The sequence below is a fragment of the Somniosus microcephalus genome, chromosome 3, assembly GCF_052327205.1.
Source record: "Somniosus microcephalus isolate GS21.2 chromosome 3, FLI_Smic_1.0, whole genome shotgun sequence".
Lineage (NCBI taxonomy): Eukaryota > Metazoa > Chordata > Chondrichthyes > Squaliformes > Somniosidae > Somniosus > Somniosus microcephalus.
This window is the reverse complement of record NC_140989.1, coordinates 206,877,367-206,902,683: the sequence shown is the minus strand read 5'-3', so window position 1 is coordinate 206,902,683 and position 25,317 is coordinate 206,877,367. Positions and strand designations below refer to the sequence as shown.

Here is a 25,317-nt window from a genome sequence, read left to right as displayed (position 1 = left end):
ATACCCTGTACCCCTCCCCCACGTCCATACCCTGTACCCCTCCCCCACATCAATACCCTGTACCCCTCCCCCACATCAATACCCTGTACCCCTCCCCCACGTCCATACCCTGTACCCCTCCCCCACATCAATACCCTGTACCCCTCCCCCACATGAATACCCTGTACCCCTCCCCCACATCAATACCCTGTACCCCTCCCCCACATCAATACCCTGTACCCCTCCCCCACGTCCATACCCTGTACCCCTCCCCCACATCAATACCCTGTACCCCTCCCCCACATGAATACCCTGTACCCCTCCCCCACATCAATACCCTGTACCCCTCCCCCACATCAATACCCTGTACCCCTCCCCCACATCAATACCCTGTACCCCTCCCCCACATCAATACCCTGTACCCCTCCCCCACATCAATACCCTGTACCCCTCCCCCACATCAATACCCTGTACCCCTCCCCCACATCAATACCCTGTACCCCTCCCCCACATCAATACCCTGTACCCCTCCCCCACATCAATACCCTGTACCCCTCCCCCACATCAATACCCTGTACCCCTCCCCCACATCAATACCCTGTACCCCTCCCCCACGTCAATACCCTGTACCCCTCCCCCACGTCAATACCCTGTACCCCTCCCCCATGTCCATACCCTGTACCCCTCCCCCACATCAATACCCTGTACCCCTCCCCCACATCAATACCCTGTACCCCTCCCCCATGTCCATACCCTGTACCCCTCCCCCACATCAATACCCTGTACCCCTCCCCCACATCAATACCCTGTACCCCTCCCCCACATCAATACCCTGTACCCCTCCCCCACATCAATACCCTGCACCCCTCCCCCACATCAATACCCTGTACCCCTCCCCCACATCAATACCCTGTACCCCTCCCCCACATCAATACCCTGTACCCCTCCCCCACATCAATACCCTGTACCCCTCCCCCACATCAATACCCTGTACCCCTCCCCCACATCAATACCCTGTACCCCTCCCCCACATCAATACCCTGTACCCCTCCCCCACATCAATACCCTGTACCCCTCCCCCACATCAATACCCTGTACCCCTCCCCCACGTGAATACCCTGTACCCCTCCCCCACGTGAATACCCTGTACCCCTCCCCCACATCAATACCCTGTACCCCTCCCCCACATCAATACCCTGTACCCCTCCCCCACATCAATACCCTGTACCCCTCCCCCACGTGAATACCCTGTACCCCTCCCCCACGTGAATACCCTGTACCCCTCCCCCACGTGAATACCCTGTACCCCTCCCCCATGTCCACACCCTGTACCCCTCCCCCACATCAATACCCTGTACCCCTCCCCCATGTCCACACCCTGTACCCTAAGTTGAACTATTCCGATTGCTGTCAGTCACTTACGTGAAAACAAATGCGACCAGGGCCCCACTCACTACGATGAAATCCAGAATGTTCCAAATGTCCCGGAAGTACGAGCCTTCATGGAATACCAAACCAATGTCTATCATCTAGAGAAAGAATCACACCAAAATAATCAGTCAACAGTAACTTCACATTTCATCTCGGTCAGTTTGTAATTCTTAAAGAATAACAACAACTTGTATTTATATATCGCCTTTAATGTAGTAAAACGTCCCTAGGTGCTTCACAGTACCATAATCAGACAACATTTGACACAGTCACGTAAGGAAATATTAGGACAGGTGACCAAAAATTTGGTCAAAGAGGCAGGTGTTAAGAAGCGTTTTAAAGGAGGCGAGAGAGGTGGAGAGGTTTAGGGAGGGAATTCCAGAGCTCAGGGCCCAGGCAACAGAAGGCACAGCCACCAACAGTGGAGCGCTGAAAATCAGGGATGTACAAGATTCTAACCCGCACCACGGCCAGTTCACCATCACCCCTGCGCTTGCTGGCCTCCATTGGCTCCCAATCACACGATGCCTCCAATTTAAAATTCTCATCCTCATGTTTAAATCCCTTCATAGCCTCGCTCCTCCTGATCTTCATGACCTCCTCCAGCCTTCCAATACCCCCACCCCATTACCCAACTCTTGCGCACTCCCCGTCCCCTTTGCCCCACCATTGACCCTATACTCTGGAATTGCCTCTCTAAAGCTCTGTCTCTCCCTCTCTCTCCTCCTTCAAGACCCTCCTAAAAATCCATCTTAATATCTCCCTTTTTCGTTTTCCGCTATGAAGCCTCTAGGAACATTTTTGCTATGTTAAGGATGCTGCTGCAGGAACGTGGGTTCCTAACTAAAAGACTGAGTTCTACTCAGGCGATCAAACAAAATGAACTTTAATGAAACAAACAGGCTTTAACAAGAAACTGCAGGATAACATCGAATGTGGGTCTGCTCTCTCTGGAGGCTCCACGAGGACTGCCCCTGCAGTCATGTGGCTGACGTCATGATGTTTTCCCGCCAGTTTTAGCCGCGCTATTAAAGCAACCACACTCTGTACAGTTAAACAGCATAAATAAAGATACAGACTCAGACTGTAGCTAACATGTTGTTAAAGGAATTATGTACAAATGATCTGAGTCCTTTGGTGGCTCCGCCACATGCGCCCCCCCAGAATTGTCTTTAATAGCAAAAGTGAGACGTCGAGGAGGCCTGACAAGTCTGTCCGAGCGACTTCGGTAACCTTGCAGAGGAAGCTGATGGACGGTGATCGAGCTGGCGGGCGGTTGTGGTTGAGCTGGCGCGGCGAGTGTGGTCGAGTTGGCGGGCGGCTGCGGGCGGTTGGCCACGTTTCGGTGGTTGAGCGACAACGACTGGGCAGTCCAGATCCAGGTGAGCCGGCTTCAATCAGTCCACCGAAATGTGATCCGGCTTTCCTCCGATGTCGACCAAAAAGGATTTGTCTCCTGCTTCGATGACGTGGAAAGGACCAGTGTAAGGGGGCTTGAGCGGATCCCGGTGAGCGTCGTGGTGGATAAATACGTACTCGGCATTCTTCAGCTCCGCTGGCACGTGGGAGCTCTGTAAGCCGTGATTTGATGTAGGCACTGGAGCGAAGCATCTGGCTGCTTCCTGGTGGCTGACGAGTTGCTAGGAGGCGGACCATGGCTCTGTGGGAGAAGGGAGGAAATCCCCTGGTACTCGGAGAGGCTGGCCATAAACGAGTTCGGCTGAGGATGATTGCAGGTCTTCTTTGGGCGCCGTACGAAGACCCAAAAGGACCCATGGAAGTCTGTCCACCCATCCTGCACCTTGAAGACTGGCCCGAAGGGCGGCTTTAAGCGATCTGTGGAATTGCTCGCAAGCCGTTCGCCTGTGTATGATAGGCGGTGGTGCGATGAAGTTTGGTGCCAAGCCCCTGAGCTACAGCGTTCCAGAGCTCCAAGGAAAATTGTGGCCCATAGTCGGAAGAGATGTCCGCCGGTACCCCGAAACGGGCAACCCAACAGGAGATGAAAGCTCTAGAGACATCTGCCGAAGTGGTGGAAACCAAAGGAATTGCCTCTGGCCACCTAGTGGTGCGGTCCACCATGGTGAGGAGATGCGTATAACCATGAGAAGGTGGAAGTGGCCCCACAAGGTCCACATGCACGTGATCGAAACGACGCTCCGGAACAGCGAATGTAGCCACTGGAGCTTTAACATGACGCTGGACCATGGCCTTCTGGCAGACCACGCAGGTGTTGGCCCAGTCACGGACATCGAGGTGCATACCCTTCCAGACGAACTTCACCGACATTAGCCGGTGAAGCCTTCATACCAGGGTGCAACAACCCGTGCATGGCATCAAACACCTTCCGGCGCCATGCGACTGGCACGATAGGTCGGGGAACGCCCATGGAGACGTTGCAAAGGAGCGTGGTGCCTGTGGCCTGGAAACTGACGTCGGTCGCTTGGAAACTAGAGGGGATGGTTCTGTATGATTGGACCTCTGGGTCCGAGGCCTGATCCGCAGCCATGAGGGCGTAGTCAATCCCCAGGTGAACCGCATGGACCGTCGCACGGGAGAGGCAATCCGCCACCAGGTTGCCTTTACCAGACACATGTTGAATGTCCGTGGTAAATTCAGAAATAAAAGTCAGGTGACGTTGTTGACGAGCGGACCAGGGTTCGGCGGTCTTGGCCATGGCGAACGTTAGAGGCTTGTGGTCGACACAAGCCGTGAAGGGACGTCCTTCCAATAAGAACTGGAAATGGCGAATGGCTAGGAAAAGGGCCAGTAACTCCCGATCAAAGGTGCTGTATTTTTTTTCATTTTTCCGTAGTTGATGGCTGAAAAATGCCAGCAGTTGCCACGTGCTGTTCACCCACTGCTCCTGCACTGCGCCGATGGCGTATTCTGACGTGTCTGTGGTAAGGGCGATGGTGGCACCTGGAAGTGGGTGCGCCAGCATGGTTGCGTTGGCCAAAGCGCTCTTGGTGTTGACGAACGCCGTCTCGGCCGTCCAGCTGATTGGATCCTTACCGGACTTGCCCTTGAGGGCACTGTACAAAAGCTGCATTAGCTGAGCCGCTTTAGGGACGAATCGGAGATAGAAGTTGACCATCCCCAGGAACTCTTGCAGGGCCTTGATGGTTGGCGGGTGCGGGAAAGAGGTAACAGCTTCCACCTTCGTCAGTAAGGGGATGGCGCCGTCTGATGTTATGCGGTGTCCCAAGAAATCGATCCGCTGCAGGCCAAACTGGCACTTGGCCGGGTTGATGATTAAACCGTGCTGGCTGAGGCGTGTAAAGAGGGTACGCAAATGGGAGATGTGCTCTTCCTTGCTAGTGCTGGCGATGAGAATGTCGTCAAGGTAGACGAAGATGAAGTTTAGGTCTCGGAGCACGGAGTCCATTAAGCGCTGGAAAGCCTGTGCTGAGTTCTTCAAGCCAAACGGCATCTGCAGGAACTCAAAGAGACCGAAAGGAGTGATGACTGCGGTTTTCGGGACATCTTGCGGGTGCATGGGAACCTGGTGATACCCCCGGATGAGGTCGACTTTAGAAAAGATAGAATTTCCCGCCAAATGGGCCGAGAAATCCTGAATATGCGGGATCGGGTACCGATCAGGAGTAGTGGCATCGTTCAGGCCTCGGTAGTCACCGCATGGCCGCCAGCCGCTGCCCGGTTTCGGAACAATGTGGAGAGGCAAAGACCAGGGATTATTCGATCAGCAAATAATCCCAAGCCACTCCATCGTGTCGAACTCCGCTTTCGCAGCCGCGAGTTTGCCGGGTTCGAGCCTTCTAGCCCGTGCATAAACCGGGGAGCTGGTAGTGGTGATATGATGTTCAACACCATGCTTCGTGGCCGAGGAGGAGAAAGTGGGCCTCGTCAGCTCCGGGAACTCTCCGAGGAGCCGAGTGAAGTCATCCGGAGAAGGGATAGCGCAGGCGATAGAGCGCGCCACAGTGGTACCGTGGTGGCGCGGAATCGAGTGGAAGGTGGCCGCGTTGATCAACCGGCGGTGCCGGACATCGATGAGGAGGCCGTTGGCACACAGAAAATCTGCCCCTAGGATGGCCTGCGAGACTGTGGCCGTGACGAATTCTCAATGGAAGTGCTGACTGCCGAAACAGACTTGGACCCGTCGCTTTCGGAAAGTTCAAATTGCAGCGCCATTAGCCGCCACGAGGGAAAAACCATGGTTCCCAGCTTGTATATCGAGATTCGACGCAGGTAGGATGCTACACTTGTAGGATTCGCAAAATTGGACTTTGTATTAATAAGGGTCAAATGGCAGAAGAGGCCGTGATTTTAAAGACTGTTTTAAAAGCCCAGAAAAAGGGGCATACAAAATGGCCGCCATACCATGTGACCAGCTTATTGGGACACTTTAAAATGGTTCCTGCGAATCCTCAGACAGCTTTGTGGATTCAACCCACAGCAAGTTCTGGAAGCCGTTTCTGAGAGAACGAAACCAGACCCATACATATGCATATGGATTAGATGCAGATCCAGTCAAGATCGGCCTGGAGACAGAGGCCATCTAAATGTTGACCCAGACAAAAGGGGACAATTTCATATTCATGAGAACAGCACCCAGGACTAGATAACGAGATCAGCAGGACATTAAAAATTTTTTAGGTCATTCCAGACCAGAGATGGGCCTTTACCGGCCATCAAAATCATTTAAAAATATAATAACTACCCCGCTGTGCTCCCAGCCCGCCAAAAGTTAAACAAAGACTAACCTGAATTTGGGTGGAAGTGAAGCCTCTGAAGAAAGGGTATAACTGGAGTTACAGTTGGACTCGTGGTTACAAGCTTGAACACAGTCGAACAGTTGGAGAGAGACACACAACCAAGTGGCAGTGGGTGAAGAGGAGTCGCTTCGGGAGATGATCAGCAAACTCCTCTCCACCATCGGAGGAAGAAGAAGAACCAAGCCAACATCAAGAAGGCCGTTTCGAAGCCAGCGTCCCGCCCCGGGGAAACACATCGGGAGATCATCGACCATCCCCGGGTCGTTGCCGAAATGAGAGGCCATTGACCCAACTTGCGAGAAGAAACAAAAAAATAAAACCCCAAGAGAAGAAACCTTCCAGCCACTCCGGCTCGAAAAGAGACAGTAACGAACCAAGGAAATCTATGGGAGCCAGCCCAAGGCTCCTCTGACCGGGGTCGAGCAGACGATCCTCGACCCCGCCAACATCCAGGCCCGCCGGTGTCCAGCCGCCCCGACCCCCACCTCAGGAGAGAGGTGTGGCGCAGCTCGCAGGGGTTCCATGATCCACGAGGAGACGGAGCGCCTGAAGGGATCAAAACACAGGCTTGATTTCAAAACCTTGCACTTCCTAGTGGGATTGGTGAGCATGTTTCTGGCCCTTCACAATCAGATCTAGATAGGTTTAATAAGGGGGTGGATTTAAGGGTACAATTAACATGAGTTGTTGTCCCTCGATGTTCCGTGTGTTTCCCTATTTCATGATGATCTTTGTAAAGTATAAGATGCCTGTATTTGCTTTAGTTAGTACTGTGTCGTTATGATTTGTTTTGTGTTTTTCCCTCCCATGTACTCTCTTATCTGCTTGCATTTGATTTGATATTTTTTCCTCATGCAATAAAATTTCATTTTGTTTCATCAAACTTGGTCTACAAGAGTTTTCTCTACATTGTAGTTCCTGCGCCTAAGTCCAGAGTATAGAATCTAAGGGGCGAGTGGGTCGAACCACTCAAGGTTTTACTGTGCAAGAAAGAGAGGCCTCTAGAGAGAGAAACCTCAGGGACATCTCTCGAGGAAAACCCCTTACACACTGCGCCCCGGTGTCACAAAGGAAACGTCGACCTGATAGAGAATCGGTGATGTAAAGAAGTTTCCCCGTAGATCCGACGACCATCGCAACCACGGAGCACCCGTTAGACCCGGTCCTCCTTCGCCAGGAACGCTGCAGGAGCTTCGGTTTTTTTTTTAGGTGAAAAACTGCAAGGAGAGCGGCAGCGCCGTGCTTTCGCGCCAAACGGGCGTGGTAGGAGCACCAGCCCGCAGCTGGAGCTGCGTCTGTGGGGGATGGGCGCCTCGTGGCCGCGCAGCACTGCTGGGTTACTGTGAAAATCATATCTACTTCGGCAGCAAGCTCGGCGCAGTCTGTAATCTCGGACCTGGCTAGGGCAGCCTGCACCTGCTCCGGCAGTTGGCAGAGGAACAGCTCCCAGAAGAGGAAGCATTCTGGTTCGGCACCCAAGAGCGTGTGCATTTGACTCATGAGCTCGGACAGTTTGGAGTCCCCGAGGCCAGGCATCGTGAGGAGCCGGTGAGCGCGTTCTGACTTCGAGAGCCCGAAGACCCGTAGCAACCGCGCCTTTAACGTATCATACTTGCTGTCAGTAGGAGGACTACCAAGGAGGCTGACGATCTGCGAGGCAGTTGCGCTATCGAGGGCGGAGACCACGTAGTAAGAACGGGTCTGATCCGCGACGATGTTCCTGATGGCGAACTGGGCTTCAGCCTGGATAAACCAGGCGTCTGGTTGTTGCTCCCAGAACTGTGACAGTTTCAGAGTCACGGCGTTCGTGTCCATGCTGAAGATCTTCCGCGAAAACTGTTCATGAAAGTTGGGGTCACCAATGTAGGAACATGGGTTCCTAACTAAAAGACTGAGTTCCACTCAGGCGATCAAACAAAATGAACTTTAATGAAACAAACAGGCTTTAACAAGAAACTGCAGGATAACATTGAATGTCGGTCTGCTCTCTCTGGAGGCTCCACGAGGACTGCCCCTGCAGTCCTGTGGCTGACGTCATGACGTCATCACGTTTTCCCGCCAGTGGGGGATCACGTGATGAACGGCGTGACATCATCACGTTTTAGCCACGCTGTGAAAGCAACCACGCTCTGTACAGTTAAACAGCATAAATAAAGATACAGACTCAGACTGTAGCTAACATGTTGTAAAGGAATTATGTACAAACGATCTGAGTCCTTTGGTGGCTCCGTCACACTGCATGAATACACGTGTTTGTGCATTTAGCTAGCGACTTATCCATGTCTTACCCTTGGTGCCGCTGACCTTAGTTTGTAAGAGATGTTTCCAAGGCCCTCAGAACTGAAGGTGCTCTGCAACATGCGGCTGCCTCATTGTCACCTTAAAAGAATGGATAAGGTTGGACCTATCCTGTCTGAAGCCATGCTGCCTGCCTGCCATTCATCAGATCATTTCCTGCCCTTATTTTATCAATTTCATTACCTTTCTGATTATTACACTGAGGTGTTGTTCCCAGGCATGCCCCTGCTAATGGGTCTATAGCTTTTTTTAAACTGCTCATTGTAGTGATTGCTTTTTACAACTGGGTGTCTTAACAGAACGGTTCAGAGGATGATGATCATTGTGTGGGACTCGAGTCACGTGTAGGCCAGACCATGTAGGAAGCGGCAGTCCTTCCCTGAATGACTTAATGAACTAGTTGGTTTTTTAACACCATTTTTAAGATATTCAGCCCATAATGACAACTCAGACGAAGGCTATATTGAAAGAGAGACCTTGCATTTCTGCAGCACCCATCATGACCACAGGACGTCCCAAAACGCTTTACAGCCAATGAAGTACTTTTTGAAGTGTAGTCACTGTTGCAAGATGGGAGGAAATTTGCACACAGCAAGCTCCCATAAGCAGCAATGTGATAATGACCAGATCATCTGTTTTAGTAATACAATAGCAAAATAGTGCGGATGCTGGAAATCTGAAATAACAGAAAATGCTGGAAACACTCAGCTGGTCAGGCAGCATCGTGGAGAGAGAAACAGAGTTAACGTTTTGTGTCGACGACCCTTCATCAGAACTGGAAAAGTTTAGAGATGTAACAGATTTTCAAGCAAGTGTGGGGCAGGGAAAGGGGGGAGGGGAGGAAAGAACAAAGGGAAGGTCTGTGATAGGCTGGAAGGCAGGAAAGATTAAAAGACAAAAGGGATGACGGTGCAAGGCAAAAGGCGATGGTAATGGGACAAGTTAAGAAACAAAAGATGAGTCTAGAGGAGGTGTAAATGGCAATGGCAGAATCACCAACAGCAGAAAAAAGAAAAAAATAATATGGCTGTTAGCCTCATAGTCCCCCAACCCCACACAGCCCACTTCTACCTCCTTCCCAAGATCCACAAACAGGACTGCCCTGATAGACCCATCGTTTCAGCCTGATCTTGCCCCACGGAACTGATTTCTTCCTATCTTGGCTCTATTTTTTCTCCCCACCTACATTCGCAATTCTTCCGACACCCTCCGCCACTTTAACAGTTTCCAGGCATCAACCGTCTCCTTTTCACTATGGATGTCCAATCCCTTTACATCTCCGTCCCCCACCAGGACGGCCTGAGGGCACTCCGCTTCTTCCTTGAACAGAGGCCCAACCAGTCCCCATCCACCACCACCCTCATTCGCCTGGCTGAACTTGTTCTCACATTGAACAACTTCTCCTTTGACTCCACTCGCTTCCTCCAAATTAAAGGTGTTGCTATGGGAACCCGCATGGGTCTAGCTCTGCCTGCCTTTTCGTGGGATATGTGGAACATTCTTTGTTCCAGTCCTACTGAGGTCCCCTCCCTCACCTCTTTTTCTGATACATTGATGACTGTATCAGTGCCGTTTCCTGCTCTCGCCCTGAACTAGAAAATTTAATTCACTTTGATTTCAATTTCCACCCTTCCCTTACCTTCACATGGTCCATCTCCGACTCTTCCCTTCCCTTCCTCGACTTCTCTTTCTGGGGATAGGCTATCGGCAAACATCCATTACAAGCCTACTGACGTCCACAGCTACATGGACTACACTTCCTCCCACCCCGCTTCCTGTAAGGACTCGATTCCATTCTCCCAGTTTCTGCATCTCTGCCGCATCTGTTCTGACGATGCCACCTTCCACACCAGTGCTTCCGACATGTCTTCCTTTTTCCTCAACAGAGGATTCCCCTCGACCATGGTTGACAAAGCCCTCGACTGCGTCCGTTCCATTTCCTGCCCTTCTGCTCTCACCCCTTCCCCTCCCTCCCAGAACCACAATAGGGTTCCCCTTGTCCTCACCTTTCACCCCACCAGCCTCCACATTCAACGGATTATCATCTGCCATTTCCGTCACCTCCAGTGTGATCCCACCACTAAACACATATTCCCCACCCCCCCACTTTCAGCATTCCGAAGAGAATGCTCCCTCCGCGACACCCTGGTCCACTCCTCTATCACCTCCAACACCCCTTCCCCTACCCACGGCACCTTCCCGTGCAAGCGCAGGAGATGCAACACCTGCCCTTTTATCTCCTCCCTTCCCACTGTCCAGGGCCCCAAGCACTCATTCCAGGTGAAACAGCAATTTACTGGTACTTGTTGCTGCTCACGATGTGGTCTCCTCTACATTGGGGAGATCAAATGCAGATTGGGTGACCACTTTGCGGAACACCTCTGTTCAGTCCGTAAGCGTGACCCCGAGCTTCCAGTCACCTGTCTCTTTAATTCTCCGCTCCACTCCCACTCTGATCTCTCTGTCCTCAGTCTCTTACACTGTTCCAACGAAGCTCAACATAAGCTCAAGGAACAGCACCTCATCTTTCGTTTAGGCACTTTACAGCCTCTGGACTCAACATCGAGTTCAACAATTTCAGATTATAACCTCGGCCCCTATGTATTTTTCTCTTTTTTCTTTTTTTCTTCACATGGCAGCTGTTGATGATTCTGCCATTGCCATTTGCACCTTATCTAGACTCATCTTTTGTTTCTCAACTTGTCCCATTACCATCTGCTTTTGTCTTGCACCATCATCCCTTTTGTCAGTCAATCTCCCCTGCCTTCCATCCTATCACAGACCTTCCCTTTGTTCTTTCCTCCCCTCCTCCCTTTCCCTGCCCCACACTTGCTTAAAAATCTGTTACTCCTGACAAAAGGTCATCAACCTGAAACGTTAACTCTGTTTCTCTCTGCACGATACTGCCTGACCTGCTGAATGTTTCCAGCATTGTCTGTTATCTGTTTTAGTGATGTTGGTTGAGGGTTCAATATTGGCCAGGACAACAGGGCGAACTCTCCTGCTCTTCTTCCAGTAGTGTCATTGGATCGTTTACATCCACCCGAGAGGGCAGATGGGGCCTTGTTTAATGTCTCACCTAAAAGACGGCACCTCTGACAGTGCAACATTCCCTCAGTACTGCACGGGAGGTGTCAGCCTGGATTATGGGTTCAAGACCAGCGGTGAGAGCGGGACCTAGGGAGGAGCGATAGAGTTAACAGCAGCAGCGCCCGAGGCCCGAGACCGGCGGCGAGAGCAGGACCAGAGGAGGAGTGGTAGAGTTAACAGCAGCAGCGCCCGAGGCCCGAGACCGGTGGCGAGAGCAGGACCAGAGGAGGAGTGGTAGAGTTAACAGCAGCAGCGGCCGAGGCCCGAGACCAGCGGCGAGAGTGGAACCTAGGGAGGAGCTAGCTGGGAGCGGGAGCAGACCAATGAGGGGGGCGAAAAAAAATCAAAGTGTGATGTCACAGGAAAGCAGGCAAGTGATTGTTTAGTGAGTATTTCTCTTCTTCTCTAAACTAGGGCATTGGTTTAAATTAAGAGCTGTGATTATAGATTAATAACTATAGATAGATAATTGAGTGATATTTCAAAACGTGAAAACCTAATCAGTTAAATAAAATACAACAGAGATGGCAGAGCAGGTGATGTGTTGCAGCTGTAGCATGTGGGAGCTGGTGGACCCCAGTCTGTTCCACAGCAACCACATCTGCAGTAAATGTCTGCAGCTCCAGGAACTTTGGTTCATAGAAACATAGAAAAATAGGAGCAGGAGTAGGCCATTTGGGCCTTCGAGCCTGCTCCGCCATTCAATATGATCATGGCTGATCCTCTATCTCAGTACAATTTTCCCACTCTCTCCCCATACCCCTTGATGCCATTTGTGTCTAGAAATCTATATATCGCATTCTTAAATATATTCAGTGACTTGGCCTCCACAGCCTTCTGTGGTAGAGAATTCCACAGGTTTGTAACAATTCGCAATAATTTACAGCTCCAAAGATTAATTTCTTTGATTAAAGAATCCCTGGGTGATACAGCTTTAAAAATTTCAGGGATCAATAATGGCCGTCAGACCGCATGGCCGAAGACAGCTTTCTGTATCTGTGAAGAAAGGTTCAATGGCAGTCAAATCTGTCAATCAAAGGGGAGTTTCCCCCCGCCCTGCAGCAGCATAATCGATGCCTGTTTACAGAACGTTATACAATGTTGACTCTAAGATCAAGTGCTTGAAACTGCTGGCATGAACAAAGGAACTTTGTTTGCTAAGCACTCAAGACTGTCAATCAATTGCGGTGTCAGATGACCACAGGACAATGCTTTGTTTACAAAGAAATTGAATGCTATTAGCATTTGTTTGTATATCAAGTGGACACATCAAAATTGAGGAGAAACCGTTTAAATGAATAGGAGAACATATTCAAACCCATTACTGGACAATGGGGCAGTTGGATCCCTTTTGTTTTAGCCCAGAAACATCCAGATCTGGGCGGGCCCCAAAAGGGGGTATAAAAGATAGCTTCCCAGAAGCTCTCTCTCTCTCTGGCCTCGCCTCCGTGCCCCTCTACAGCATGGGAGTCTGCCTGTAGAAGCGAAACACCAGCAGTTTACTTTTAAAACACTGGGGTGTTTTTCACTTTGGGGCAGTGAAGATCTAAGTTCGCAGGACACGGAGCAGGCATTTCCAGTGGTGAGCATATATTTTTCTGGCCTTCCACAAGGCAACTTAGGATAGGTATAGGGGTGGGAGTAAAGTGGGAATTTCGTTAGAATTGCGATTTTAGTCAATTTCCTTCATTGTGTCCATTTCTCCTCTCCTATTTAAGCAAGACAGTGTTGCACTTAGCAGAGAAGTGCTATAGTGAACATCAAATTCGGTATTTAACACTGTATTAAAAAGGAGTAGCTGTTTTAAAGTACTGTATGTAAAACTGTATTAAAAGGGGTGTTGCATCAAGCTGTAGTGCTGTGGTGAACGCTGTGTAGCTATTTTTTTAAAGTCTATATTAAAGTACTGTATTTAAAATAAGGTAGTGTTGCACTGGGCAGGGAGCGCTCTAGTGGACACTGAGTGTACTGCGTTTAAGCAAAAGTGTTGTACCAGGCATAAGAGCCATTTCGATTTTTCTTTCTTTTGTTTTCAATAAATACTGGTCTGTTTTGCACCCAAAGCATGAGTCATGTTGTTTTCTGTCTACATCGCCACCGAATAAGTCCGGGGGTCAGAACTCAGGAATAGGGGAGTGTTTCAAAACTGCAAGTGGGTCCCTGGAGCAGCTCAGAGGCTTCTGACTGGCCAGAGACAATTAACCCCAACCCCGCTAGCGTCTGTGCTAATTCCTTATAAAATGGCGACCGCGGCAGGACCCTCGGCAATGGTGTGCGATGTGGCAGACAGTGGTTTGAGTCTGGAAAGAGCAGCAATTATTCGGTTTCTTTTTATCCCACTGGTTTGTCTGTGGTTAGGTTCCCGCAGGCTTGGGGAAGTTAACCGCAGGCTTAGAGAAGCCAGGGCAGAGAGCTGGGATAGGGAAAGGGAGGTTGAGGAATACCAGGCCAAGGTAGAGCACCTGGTAGTTAAGTTTAGTGAGGGCAAAAGCCACATGAGGCACAAGTCAGAGTACTTGAAGTGCCTAGTTGCAGAGGCCAAGAATAATGAGATGAGGGTGTGGGAGGAGAACGCTCGCCTCATACAAGAATTAAAAGAGCAGGAGGAAAAGGTTAGGGAGGTAAAGGCAGCATATAAGCTGGCCTGCGAGCAAGGATTTGAGGAAGCAGATCATGGCCCCTGTAGAGCAGAGATAGAAAGCCTGAGTATGGCTTTAAAAAGAGCAAAGGGGATGATATTTCTGATCAGCCCGAAGGCAGGTCAGCCGGATTTTACTGGCAACCTAAGTAAAACCGTCCCACAGGCAACACCCAGGGAAAGGTGAGTCAGGGAATCAGAGGTCCCACGACCGCCACCCACAACTCCGAGAAACAGCAGGGGTATGGAGATGCCCCAACCCAAGGGAAAAGTCCATGAGGTTAAACCTGGGAGCCAGAGTAAGAAAGAGTGGCACCAGGAGTGGAACCATCCCTCCCAGGCTAGGTTAAACTGCTATGTGTGTGGGAAAGATGGTCACTGGAGAAAAGACTGTAAGAATCCCTAGAAGAATAGCAAGGGAAAGAATCCCACAGCCCCAGTCCAAAGGGTAGAGACAGGAATTTCCCCCGCCTCATTCGAGTCACTACTGGAGGCAGTGCGGTCTCTTCTGACCAACCAGGGAAAAATAGCAGCTACCACCGGTGCTGTAGTTCCCCCGGCCCCCTCTGCCGCCCCACTATGACTAGAGTCCACACAGCCTGTCTACCTGTGTGACCTCCGGTATGACGGATGGAAGAGACCGCTTGTACAGATGGAGGTGGAGAGGTTTAAAGGGACCTATCTACTGGATACAGGAGCATCATGCACCGTGATCCACGCGGATAGTTCCACCACCTCACCTCTGTCTAGCGGGGTTCCATACGCCTTATCGGGGTTCACTGGTAAGGAACAGGCGGGAGCATTCTCCAAGCCGCTCTCAATCCGCCTGGGCACGATCCGGACCAAATGGATGTGCATCCTGTCAAGCTGGGAGGCGGAGGGAGGAAAGGGGATCCTAGGAGCCGACTTCCTGATGGGCCACGGGATCCTCGTGGATCTCCGCAATCATTGCCTGTGGGGAGCCAACACGGGTGGAGAGGGAGGTGTAGTAATCATCCCCAGCAAGGAAGGGAAGGGGACCCTGTGCACTGTGAAGCCTAAAGAAGGTTACAACCTCTGGCTCATGGTCGAGGGTGTCCCGGGGGAATTCCAGGCAGTCGTGCAGGCTAATCTAGCTGCGTTTGCCACACATAAACACAACTGCGGGAGGGTCACAGGGTTTGAGGTTAGAGTGGATGGGGACCCCATGGCCCGGCCCCAAAAGCAGTATAATTTCCCCCAAGGAGGCAGAACCCGACATGGAGGCAGCCATGTCCTTTTTTGTCCAGCAGGGAGTGTTGAGGCCCATAGCCACCCATGTTAACTCTCCGCTTTGGCCGGTTAGAAAACCGGACAATATGTGGAGAGCCATGGTGGACTATCGGGTGCTTAACAGCAATATCCCAGCCTGTGCACCCACAGTGGCAGCAGTTGCCGACCTGATAGGAAGTATTCCAGCATCCGCAACCATTTTCACGGTGCTGGATATTTCTAACGGTTTTGGTCCATCCCTTTAAGGAGGGAGGATCAGTACAAGATTGCTTTTAACTTTAAGGGGCAATAGTGCACATGGAACTGCTTGCCACAAGGTTTTCATAACAGCCCCAGCATCTTCCACCAGTGTATGGCAGATAGTTTAAAAGATTTCAGCCAGCCCACACAGTTGGTTCAATACGTGGATGACCTGCTCCTGTTCACTGATTCAGGAGAGGAGCACGGCCCACTATTAGCCGAACTGCTGAAGCTGCTTAGGAAAAGGGGTTTCAAGGTAAACCCAAAAAAAAGGCGCAGATCGGCCAGCAGGTGGTCAAATTCCTGGGTCTAACCGTCCACGCTGGATAAAGGGCCATAGATAAGGCTAGGAGGGAAGTGGTACAAAGTTACCAGTCCCTAACACAGTTAGGGTGTGAGGTCATTGTTGGGCTGACGGGGTACTGCAGAGACTTCATTGAGGAATGTGCAGCCACAGCAGCCCCTCTGCTCCGACTCCTACATAAGGGAGTGGAGTGGCTTTGGGATGAGCGTTGCCAAGCAGCATTTGTTGAGCTCAAGGGAGACTTGCAGACTGCACCAGCTCTAGGGGCCATAGATGGGGGGGAAAGAGTTCTTCTTGGAGGTAGCAGCCAGCGGGGATAGTCTCAGTGCTGTGCTGCTCCAGGAGCTGCACGGCCAGCTAAGACCCGTGGTCTACTCCTCCAGAGTCCCTCACGGATGTGGAGAAGGGCTACTCCAACTCCACCTTTTTGACCACACATTGGGCTGTGAAAAGAACTTTAATTTTCACAGGCACCTCTCCTTTCACCCTCCTCACACACCACACACCCACCCAGATGCTTCTGGATGGGAGGATTAAAGATGGGACAGTGAGCAGTGCCTGCATTGTGCGCTGGATCCTCCTCCTCTCACAGATGGATCTGAGGGTAAGGGCCTTTGCGAGCCAAAGCTTGCGGCCAATATGGTATATCCTGGAACAGCCCATCGGTGTTCCATAGAAGGGGTATGGGAGGTGAACATAGGTTTATGGGCCAGGATACATCCCTCAGGCCGTGAGATTTATGTAGATGGTTTCAGCATGGTATCTGCTGGCAAATGACTCACGGGTTGTGGAGTCTATGACACAATGGCAAACATTGCCTTGGCAATCAAGCTCCCTAACACCATGAGCACCCAACAGGCTGAACTGTCCACGGTGATGTACGTGGTTACCCACCCTGAAATCTTCCCTACCCCGTACACGATTTGCTCTGACAGCATGTTCACTTGCAACTCATGTACGAATACCTGGCCATCTGGTCCCGTCGCGGATATACCTCCGCCGACGGGAGGCCCTTAACAGTAAAGCCCCTGCTGGAGAAAATCCTGGCAGCTGTGGGGAGGAAGGCGAGGTCTTCATCCACAAAGTGAAGGCCCATTCCTCCACAGAGCCCCGCGGCCAGGGTAACCAGCAAGCCGACATGGAGGGGTGCACACACCGGCACTTTCTGGGACCCGTATGAGTCTGGGCCTGTGGCGGCGGTTAGAGGCAGGGATGGGACCCAAGGGAGCTTAGGGGTAGTGTTAGCCCCAGACCTCAAGACGGTCCAAGCCCAGGACCCAGTCCCGAAAGTTGTCATGAAGTGGAGGGCAGGAAGTTAGACGGCCCTTACGGCGCAGCTCCCCTCTCCATAAGGGAAGGCATGCTGTTCATGGGGGGGGGGGGGGGGAAAAACAGTGGGTAGTACCCCAGCAACACCGGAAGGAGTTCCTTCAGCTGGCCCATGAGGGGCCGGGAGCGGGACACCCCGGGCCTGAGGCCATCTGGCAACGGGTGGAACAGGCGGGATGGTGGCCAGGACTCTGGGAAGATGTCCGCGACTTCTGTGCTAGCTGTCTCGTGTGTGCTGCAAATAACCCCGATCCCCACAGAAGGAAGGTGCCCATGGGACACGTTAGGAGGGCAGAGGGACCATGGCAGTCGATCCAGATCGACTACATCGGGCCCCTGCCCGCCGCCCAGGGAGGCTACAAATACTGCCTTGTCCTGGTTAACGTTTTTTCCAAATGGGTGGAAGCCTTCCCCTGTAAAACAGCCACAGCACTGGGGACTGCAAAGATCTTGGTACGGGAGGTGTTCTCGCGGTGGGGACTCCCCAGTTTGTGGAGTCCGACCAGGGAAGCCACTTCACTGGCCAAGGTCATGCAAGACACCCTCAGGCTGCGTGGTATTCAAGGGAAGTGGCATGTAGCTCACAATCCCCAGTCCTCAGGGATTGTGGAGCGCATGAACCATACCATTAAGGAAAGGCTGAGGAAAGAGACAAGTGAGGTCACCCCAGAAATGGGCAGAAGCCCTGCCTTTAGTCCTCATGGGGATCCGGGCCAGCCAGTCCAAGAGGGCAGGGTATTCCCCGCACGAGCTCATGACTGGTAGGGTTATGAGGACCCCCACCCATGACCTGGCCCCAGTCCTTACAGAAGGGCAGCTGCGAGAAATAGATCGGGATAGGTTCGCCCGAGAACTCGAGTGCCTAAAACAAATTTATGGGCAGGCAGCAGGTAGTATGGGGAAGCAGCATCAGAATAACCGGTTGCTGCTTGAGCCCAACAAGAGCCATCAGTGGGAGATAGGGGACCAGGTCATGGTTAGGAACTATGCCCAGGTAGGGAGTCTAGAGCCATTGTACATGGGACCCTGCAGTATAGTCGATGGAGCCAGCCCCATGATCTATGCGATAAAATTGCCCCGGCGCACAAAATGGTTCCATGTGAATCAGTGCAAGTTGTTTAAGCCGGAGGCAAAGAAACAGGCAGCGGGGAGTGAACATGAGAATAGTAATCCCCAGCCCACAGCAGGTCCAAATTCACAGCCAGGCGCAGTGGCTTGCGTGGGGGGAGGAGCCAATCATGATTTTGAACAGGATTACTGGCAGGCAGCCAGTTATATCAAACAATGTGGTTTGTTTAAGCAGGGGACAGGGGAACAGGCAGCTGGGGTTGTAAAAGCTCCCCAGCACTTGGCCCGAGCAATTCCCCCTCTCTTGTGGGACTCCGGGGAGGAGCCTGAACCAGGTTTTAGACCTGAAGGGGAAGGCTCTCAGCCACCGGTAGCCGGTGGCAAGGGATTGCCTGTCCCCAGCCCAGGTTTGGGAAGGGAGGGACCCGAAGGAGGAGGTCCCCAGCCAGCAGGGAGTGTGACCAGAGCTAAGGGTCTGCTTGCCAGGGTAGCCCCCCCCAGCAACACTCCCTAGATCTCTTCAGGTGCCGCAGCCCAAGAAAGTATGGTCACCCACCTTACAGTGGAGTAGGGCAGTCTCCCGAACCAGGGAGAAGCCAAAGAGCAGAGGTCCCCAACCAATAGCCATAAGCTGTGAGGGACCAGCAGCTGCACAGTCCAGCCATGCCACAGGGAGCAGCCTGTGGCAGCCCAACCATAGACTGAGCTGGACGCCCGGAGACGGGCAGCACTTGTATATAGCTTTGTTAAGGTAGAACGTGTTAATTGTTGTTTGTTATATTGAAATTAATATTAGAGTATAAGTTTGAGTGTGGTATGGTTCCAGGATTGTATTGTGGATCAAGGTCACAGGACCTGATTACACTTTCCCGAGCCAGGGGACCTGGCGAGATGTTTTCTTTTGTTTTCCAGAGTTCCGGAAGGTACCAGGGACCAACAAGTCGTGGGATTCGCGAGAGGAAGCACCCCTAAGTCCACGAAGGAAGGGGTCTGCAGGAATCAGATGCCCACAACATTTAAAAATGCTGCTGGAAATACAATTTTAAGACTAAGAATTTATAGAACTAGTTAATTATTTCACTGCTTGTTTGTAGTTAAAGGAAGCTCGTTTGTCTTCCATCTTTTTAGCAGACATGTTGGCTGGATGACAATCCCTTTAAAGATGTTAAAATTATGGTACAAGCGGTGCAGGGGCACAGGACCTCTCCATGCTTGACTTATTATGAATATAAGCGGTGCAGGGGCATAGGTCCCCTCCATGCTTGACTTATTGTGAATATAAGTGGTGCAGGGGCATTGGACCCCCTCCGTGCATTGATTATTTAATTAATTGTTGGTTTTCTGTCAATAGATGCCTGCCGTACTACGACTCTCTCTGGGCAGGGGAGATGGAGGTGTCGGGGGATCAAAGATAGATTTAGTTAAGTATAAAGGAAGGTTGTTTGTGGGGGGGGTCAGAAATTATTGCTCACTTTTGGCAAGGATACTACAAGCAAGTTTTAGTATCCGATGGGAGACTAAGAATTCGCAATAATTTACAACTCCGAAGATTAATTTCTTTGATTAAAGAATCCCTGGGTGATACACCTTTAAAAATTTCAGGGATCAAAAATGGCCATCAGACCGCATGGCTGAAGACAAAGGACTTGGAAAACAGCTTTCTGTGTCTGCGAAGAAAGGTTCAATGGCAGCCAAATCTGTCAATCAAAGGGGAGTTTCCCCCCGCCCTGCAGCAGGACAATCGATGCCTGTTTACAGAACGTTATACAATGTTGACTCTAAGATCAAGTGCTTGAAACTGCCGGCACGAACAAAGGAACTTTGTTTGCTAAGCACTCAAGACGGTCAATCAATTGCGGTTTCAGATGACCACAGGACAATGCTTTGTTTACAAAGAAATTGAATGCTATTAGCATTTGTTTGTATATCAAGTGGACACATCCAAACTGAGGAGAAACCATTTAAATGAATGGGAGAACACATTCAAACCCATTACTGGACAATGGGGCAGTTGGATCCCTTTTGTTTTAGCCCAGAAACATCCAAATCTGTGCGGACCCCAAAAGGGGGTATAAAAGATAGCTTCCCAGAAGCTCTCTCTCTCTCTCTCTGGCCTCGCCTCCATGTCCCTCTACAGCGTGGGAGTCTGCCTGTAGAAGCGAAACACCAGCAGTTTACTTCTTAAAACACTGGGGCGTTTTTCACTTCGGGGCAGTGAAGATCTAAGTTTGCAGGACATGGAGCAGGCATTTCCAGTGGTGAGCATATATTTTTCTGGCCTTCCACAAGGCAACCTAGGATAGGTATAGGGGTGGGAGTAAAGTGGGAATTTCGTTAGAATTGTGATTTTAGTCAATTTCCTTCATTGTGTCCGTTTCTCCTCCCCTATTTAAGCAAGACAGTGTTGCACTTAGCAGAGAAGTGCTATAGTGAACATTGAATTCGGTATTTAAAACTGTATTAAAAAGGAGTAGCTGTTTTAAAGTACTGTATGTAAAACTGTATTAAAAGGGGTGTTGCATCAAGCTGTAGTGCTGTGGTGAACGCTGTGTAGCTTTTTTTTTTTTAAGTCTATTGTGGCGGTACCACCGGTTGTCCCTTACATTGAGATACATAATTCCCTTTAACTTACCTTACTGTATGTATAACTTACCTGTTTGGACTGCTGCCCCTTTAAACTTCCTGTTTGGGCCGTTGCCCCTTTAAGATGCGCCCTAGCGTGCTGACGTCACGTCACGTACCACGTGACGTACGTGCGGCGGCCGCCGGCCCGACTCGGCCTTCCAGGACGGCCGCGGCAAGCACCGGCTCAGCCTGGACTCCAGCTCCCGCGACTTCGGCCTCAACGACCAGCGACGCAATGACGTGCATCACGTGACGCCCTAAGCGCGGGAAACGCGACCAACGTGATGACGTCACAACACAAACGTGATGACGTCATCACGCTCCTCACAGGACTGCGAACTCGGTCCTCGTGGAGTCCCCGCTGGGGCAAGACCTATACCACGGTGCTCCTACAGTCAGCCATCTTACCTGCCATCTTACCTGATGTAATTAGTCTGTTCCTGTAAATAAACAACTTATTAATAGTTCGTCGAAGTCAAACTCTCTTATTTAGTGGCGATCTACACGAACCGCTACATTGGTGACCCAACGACGCGAGTACGGGAGCTCATCAATTCCAACGCTACAATTGGTGAACCCGTATCCGTGAACGATTTTCACAGTAGCAACGCGTGCCTGAACCTCGTCTTCCCATAAGACGACCAACGCACAACCGACGAACAACCACGGAACAGCAACCGCCTCACTCCGCCAAAGGCGACCCCGTCTTTGCGAACGTATTCGCAAGGTAAGCGCAGCCTGGAGCAGATCCTGTTTGACACGGACAAACCTCAACCGGACCCCGTTAGTTTTTTTTGTGAGCAATTTTCACAAAAGAAGCACGCCATGGAAGCACCAGCCATTTTACTGTCGCTACCGCAATCCAGGGAGCCACAGTCTCCCTCGTGCTTTATACCGGTAGAAGCCCCGTTCGACGAGAACATCGATGCGGCGCCAACCACGCACTTGCTCACGGTCCCCGTACTCCTCTTTCCTACCGCCACACGGATCGTCCGCCTCTACGTCCACAGCGACAGCAAGTATAAATCTCTCCAAGCGTGTTCGGGCCCACAAAATCGGAGCGTGCCCTGCGGGGATACCACGAGGACTCACCCCCGCGAAACACGAGGACCCACTCCTCGCGCACGAGGACCCATCCCTCGCGAACCACATGGACCCATCCCTCGTGAAAAATGACTACTCCTTCTCCGCCGACGACGCACCAGCCCTTCAGCCTGCTGGTTGTGTTACCTACTACACAATTCGGCGTGAACAAAAGGCGTGTCGCCCTCCCGGCTGTTTTCTCCTAAATCTACAACTGTTACAAGTGTTGTCGCCCTCCAGGCAGAGTTAACCCCTCCTGAAAGCAACAACAACCTGGACCGTTGCTGCCCTTTCTCCAGTTTTCCCTTTAACAAATGCAAACGTCTACTGAAGCTGCACACATTGAGGACGGGTCCAACGGGCATCCTGCGGCCGTGATCAGCCACGTGAAAGTTGCTAGCCTCACCGATCACAGGTTAATGCAGTAACTCTTCACCCTCTGTTGTGTTAACGTCGTAGCACTATGGCACGCACCGTTCTGCATGTTCCAGCCTCCTGAAGGTTTCGCTCACCTGTCGGCGAATTCACTCACCTCGCCTGTCAAGTCCTTCTGGAACGTTCGTTTGGCGTTCCTGCAGAGTTCGTTATAACAAGGACTTGTTCCAACATCAACAGAGTCATCGCCCGCGTCCGCCCAACCTGCCCACCACTCTGACAAGGCCTGCTGTTTCGCACGTCTCCTCGGTCCTTCGCCTGACGGATACACTTTATTCGCCACGACGCGCATACGGATCCCCTCACGAGCAGCATCTTCGGAACTCGCTCGCCAAGCCGAGACAGCACGACCGCCGAAACCACCAGCGTCAGACCATCTCATCCTTGGACTTCCGTTAAAGTGAATTCTGGGGGGGCCCATGTGGCAGTACCACCAGTTGTTCCTTACATTGTGATACATAATTCCCTTTAACTTACCTTACTGTATGTATAACTTACCTGCTTGGGCTGTTGCCCCTTTAACCTAACTTTTTGGGCCGTTGCCCCTTTAAGACGCACCCTAGTGCACTGACGTCACGTCACGAACCTCGTGACGTACGTGCGGCAGCCGCCGGCCCGACTCGGCCTTCCAGGACGGCCACCGGCACAGCCCGGCTCGCGACTTCGGCCGCATCGGCCAGCCGACAGGAGCGACGCGATCTTCCGCTCCCGCGGCAAGCACCGGCTCAGCCTGGCCTCCAGCTCCCGCTCCCGTGACTTCGGCCTCAATGGCCAGTGACGCAACGATGTGCATCACGTGACGCCCGAAGCGCGGGAAACGCGAACGTGATGATGTCACAACACAAACGCGATGACGTCATCACGCTCCTCACAGGACTGCGAACTCAGTCCTGGTGGAGTCCCCGCTGGGACAAGACCTATACCACGGTGCTCCTTCAGTCAGCCATCTTACCTGCCATCTTACCTGATGTAATTAGTCTGTTCCTGTAAATAAACAACCTGTTAACAGTTTGTCGAAGTCAAACTCTCTTATTTAGTGGCGGTCTACACGAACCGCTACACTATATTAAAGTACTGTATCTATATATATATATATAAAAAAGGATATGTCTGTCTGTCGCTCTGTCTGTCTCTCTGTCTGACTGTCCGGCTATACAATCAAAAGTTATAGAGCGTACCTACACATATGTTATATCAAACGAAAGCTCATCATTAGGGGACTCTTGTAGGCATATTTACTTTTTGCTCGGACAAAAATTGTGCCGACGGTCGGACAAAAATTGCGCCGATGGTATCCAAAAAACATTCAAAATTCCTCTCATTATCCGCTCATTTGCATCGAGTGGGGGCGGGTTCATTGTGTGTGCGGGCGGGCCATCCTACAGTTGAGTGACGTGATGATTGGCCAATCCTACAGTTCAGTGACCTGACGGTTGACCAATCGGTGCGTGTGTGGGCAGGCCTTATCATTCTGAACTGAGGTGAGTGGCCGCCATCTTGATTCCAAACTGTTAATTTCTTTTTCCCACTTTCTGCGTGTTTCTTTTCAAATCTACATTTCCAGCAAAAAAAAAAGTTGCTTTTAAAACACAAATTGTTTTTTAAAAAAGTTAATTAATTTGTAAATCTTTTCTCTAACATCTAGAATTTTCCTACCTTTCACCGTTTTTCCGAGCTTGTAAGCCTGGGCCTCTGTTGCTCAGCCATGCCCGAGCTAGGCACCTCCCGTCGCGCTCAACAAGCGGCTCACGATGCCCGCCATCTTTGTGAAGGCTGGAGGGGGCGGGCCTGAGCTGAGCGTCGCCACCGCCGCCATCTTAGCAAATGCGGGTGGGGCAGGAGTCAGCGCGCACGACTTGAGTCCGGCCGGGCCTCACGCGGTAGGTTGCGCAGTGGCGTCTCTCTCTCTGCTCTTGAAGCCGGCTCGGGTGGGGGGCGGGGCTCGGGAGATCGGGGTTCGGCAGATCGGGGCTCGGGGCGGGGGGAGGCAGGGCTCGGGAGATCGGGGGGGGGCGGGCCTCAGGAGATCGGCGCTCGGGAGATCGGGGGGCGGGGCTCCCCTCCCCTCTACCCCCCTCTCCCCCCTCCCCCTTCTTCCCCCCTCCCCCTTCCCCCCCCTCCCCTTCTTCCCCCCTCCCCCTTTCCTCCCCCTCCCCTCCCTCCTCCCCTCCCCCTTTCCTCCTCCCCTCCCCTCCCTTCCCCTCCCCTCCCCCTTTCCTCCTACCCTCCCCCTTTCCTCCTTTCCTCCTCCCCTCCCCCTCCCCCTTTCCTCCCCTCTTCCCCCTTTCCTCCCCCCCTCCCCCTCGTCTCTCGCTCTCTCTCTTCCCCCCAGTCTCTCGCTCTCTCTTCCCCCCAGTCTCTCGCTCTCTCTCTTCCCCCCAGTCTCTCGCTCTCTCTTCCCCCCAGTCTCTCGCTCTCTCTCTTCCCCGCAGTCTCTCGCTCTCTCTCTTCCCCCCAGTCTCTCGCTCTCTCTCTTCCCCCCAGTCTCTCGCTCTCTCTCTTCCCCCCAGTCTCTCGCTCTCTCTCTTCCCCCCAGTCTCTCGCTCTCTCTTCCCCCCAGTCTCTCGCTCTCTCTCTTCCCCCCAGTCTCTCGCTCTCTCTCTTCCCCCCAGTCTCTCGCTCTCTCTCTTCCCCCCAGTCTCTCGCTCTCTCTCTTCCCCCCAGTCTCTCGCTCTCTCTCTTCCCCCCAGTCTCTCGCTCGCTCTCTTCCCCCCAGTCTCTTGCTCTCTCTCTTCCCCCCAGTCTCGCGCTCTCTCTCTTCCCCCCAGTCTCTCGCGCTCTCTCTCTTCCCCCCAGTCTCTCGCGCT

General features: G+C 51.9%; 1 protein-coding gene across 1 annotated transcript in view; it reads right to left on the bottom strand.

Annotated features, from left to right (window-relative positions):
• The window catches only part of LOC147121682 (putative voltage-dependent R-type calcium channel subunit alpha-1E), a 1,254,166-nt gene that overhangs the window by 854,688 nt on the left and 374,161 nt on the right, over positions 1 to 25,317 (bottom strand). The window contains exon 24 of the mRNA XM_085977984.1: positions 1,402 to 1,508. Within this exon, the coding sequence (XP_085834110.1) occupies positions 1,402 to 1,508 (107 nt within the window). The remainder of the gene's footprint in view (positions 1 to 1,401; positions 1,509 to 25,317) is intronic.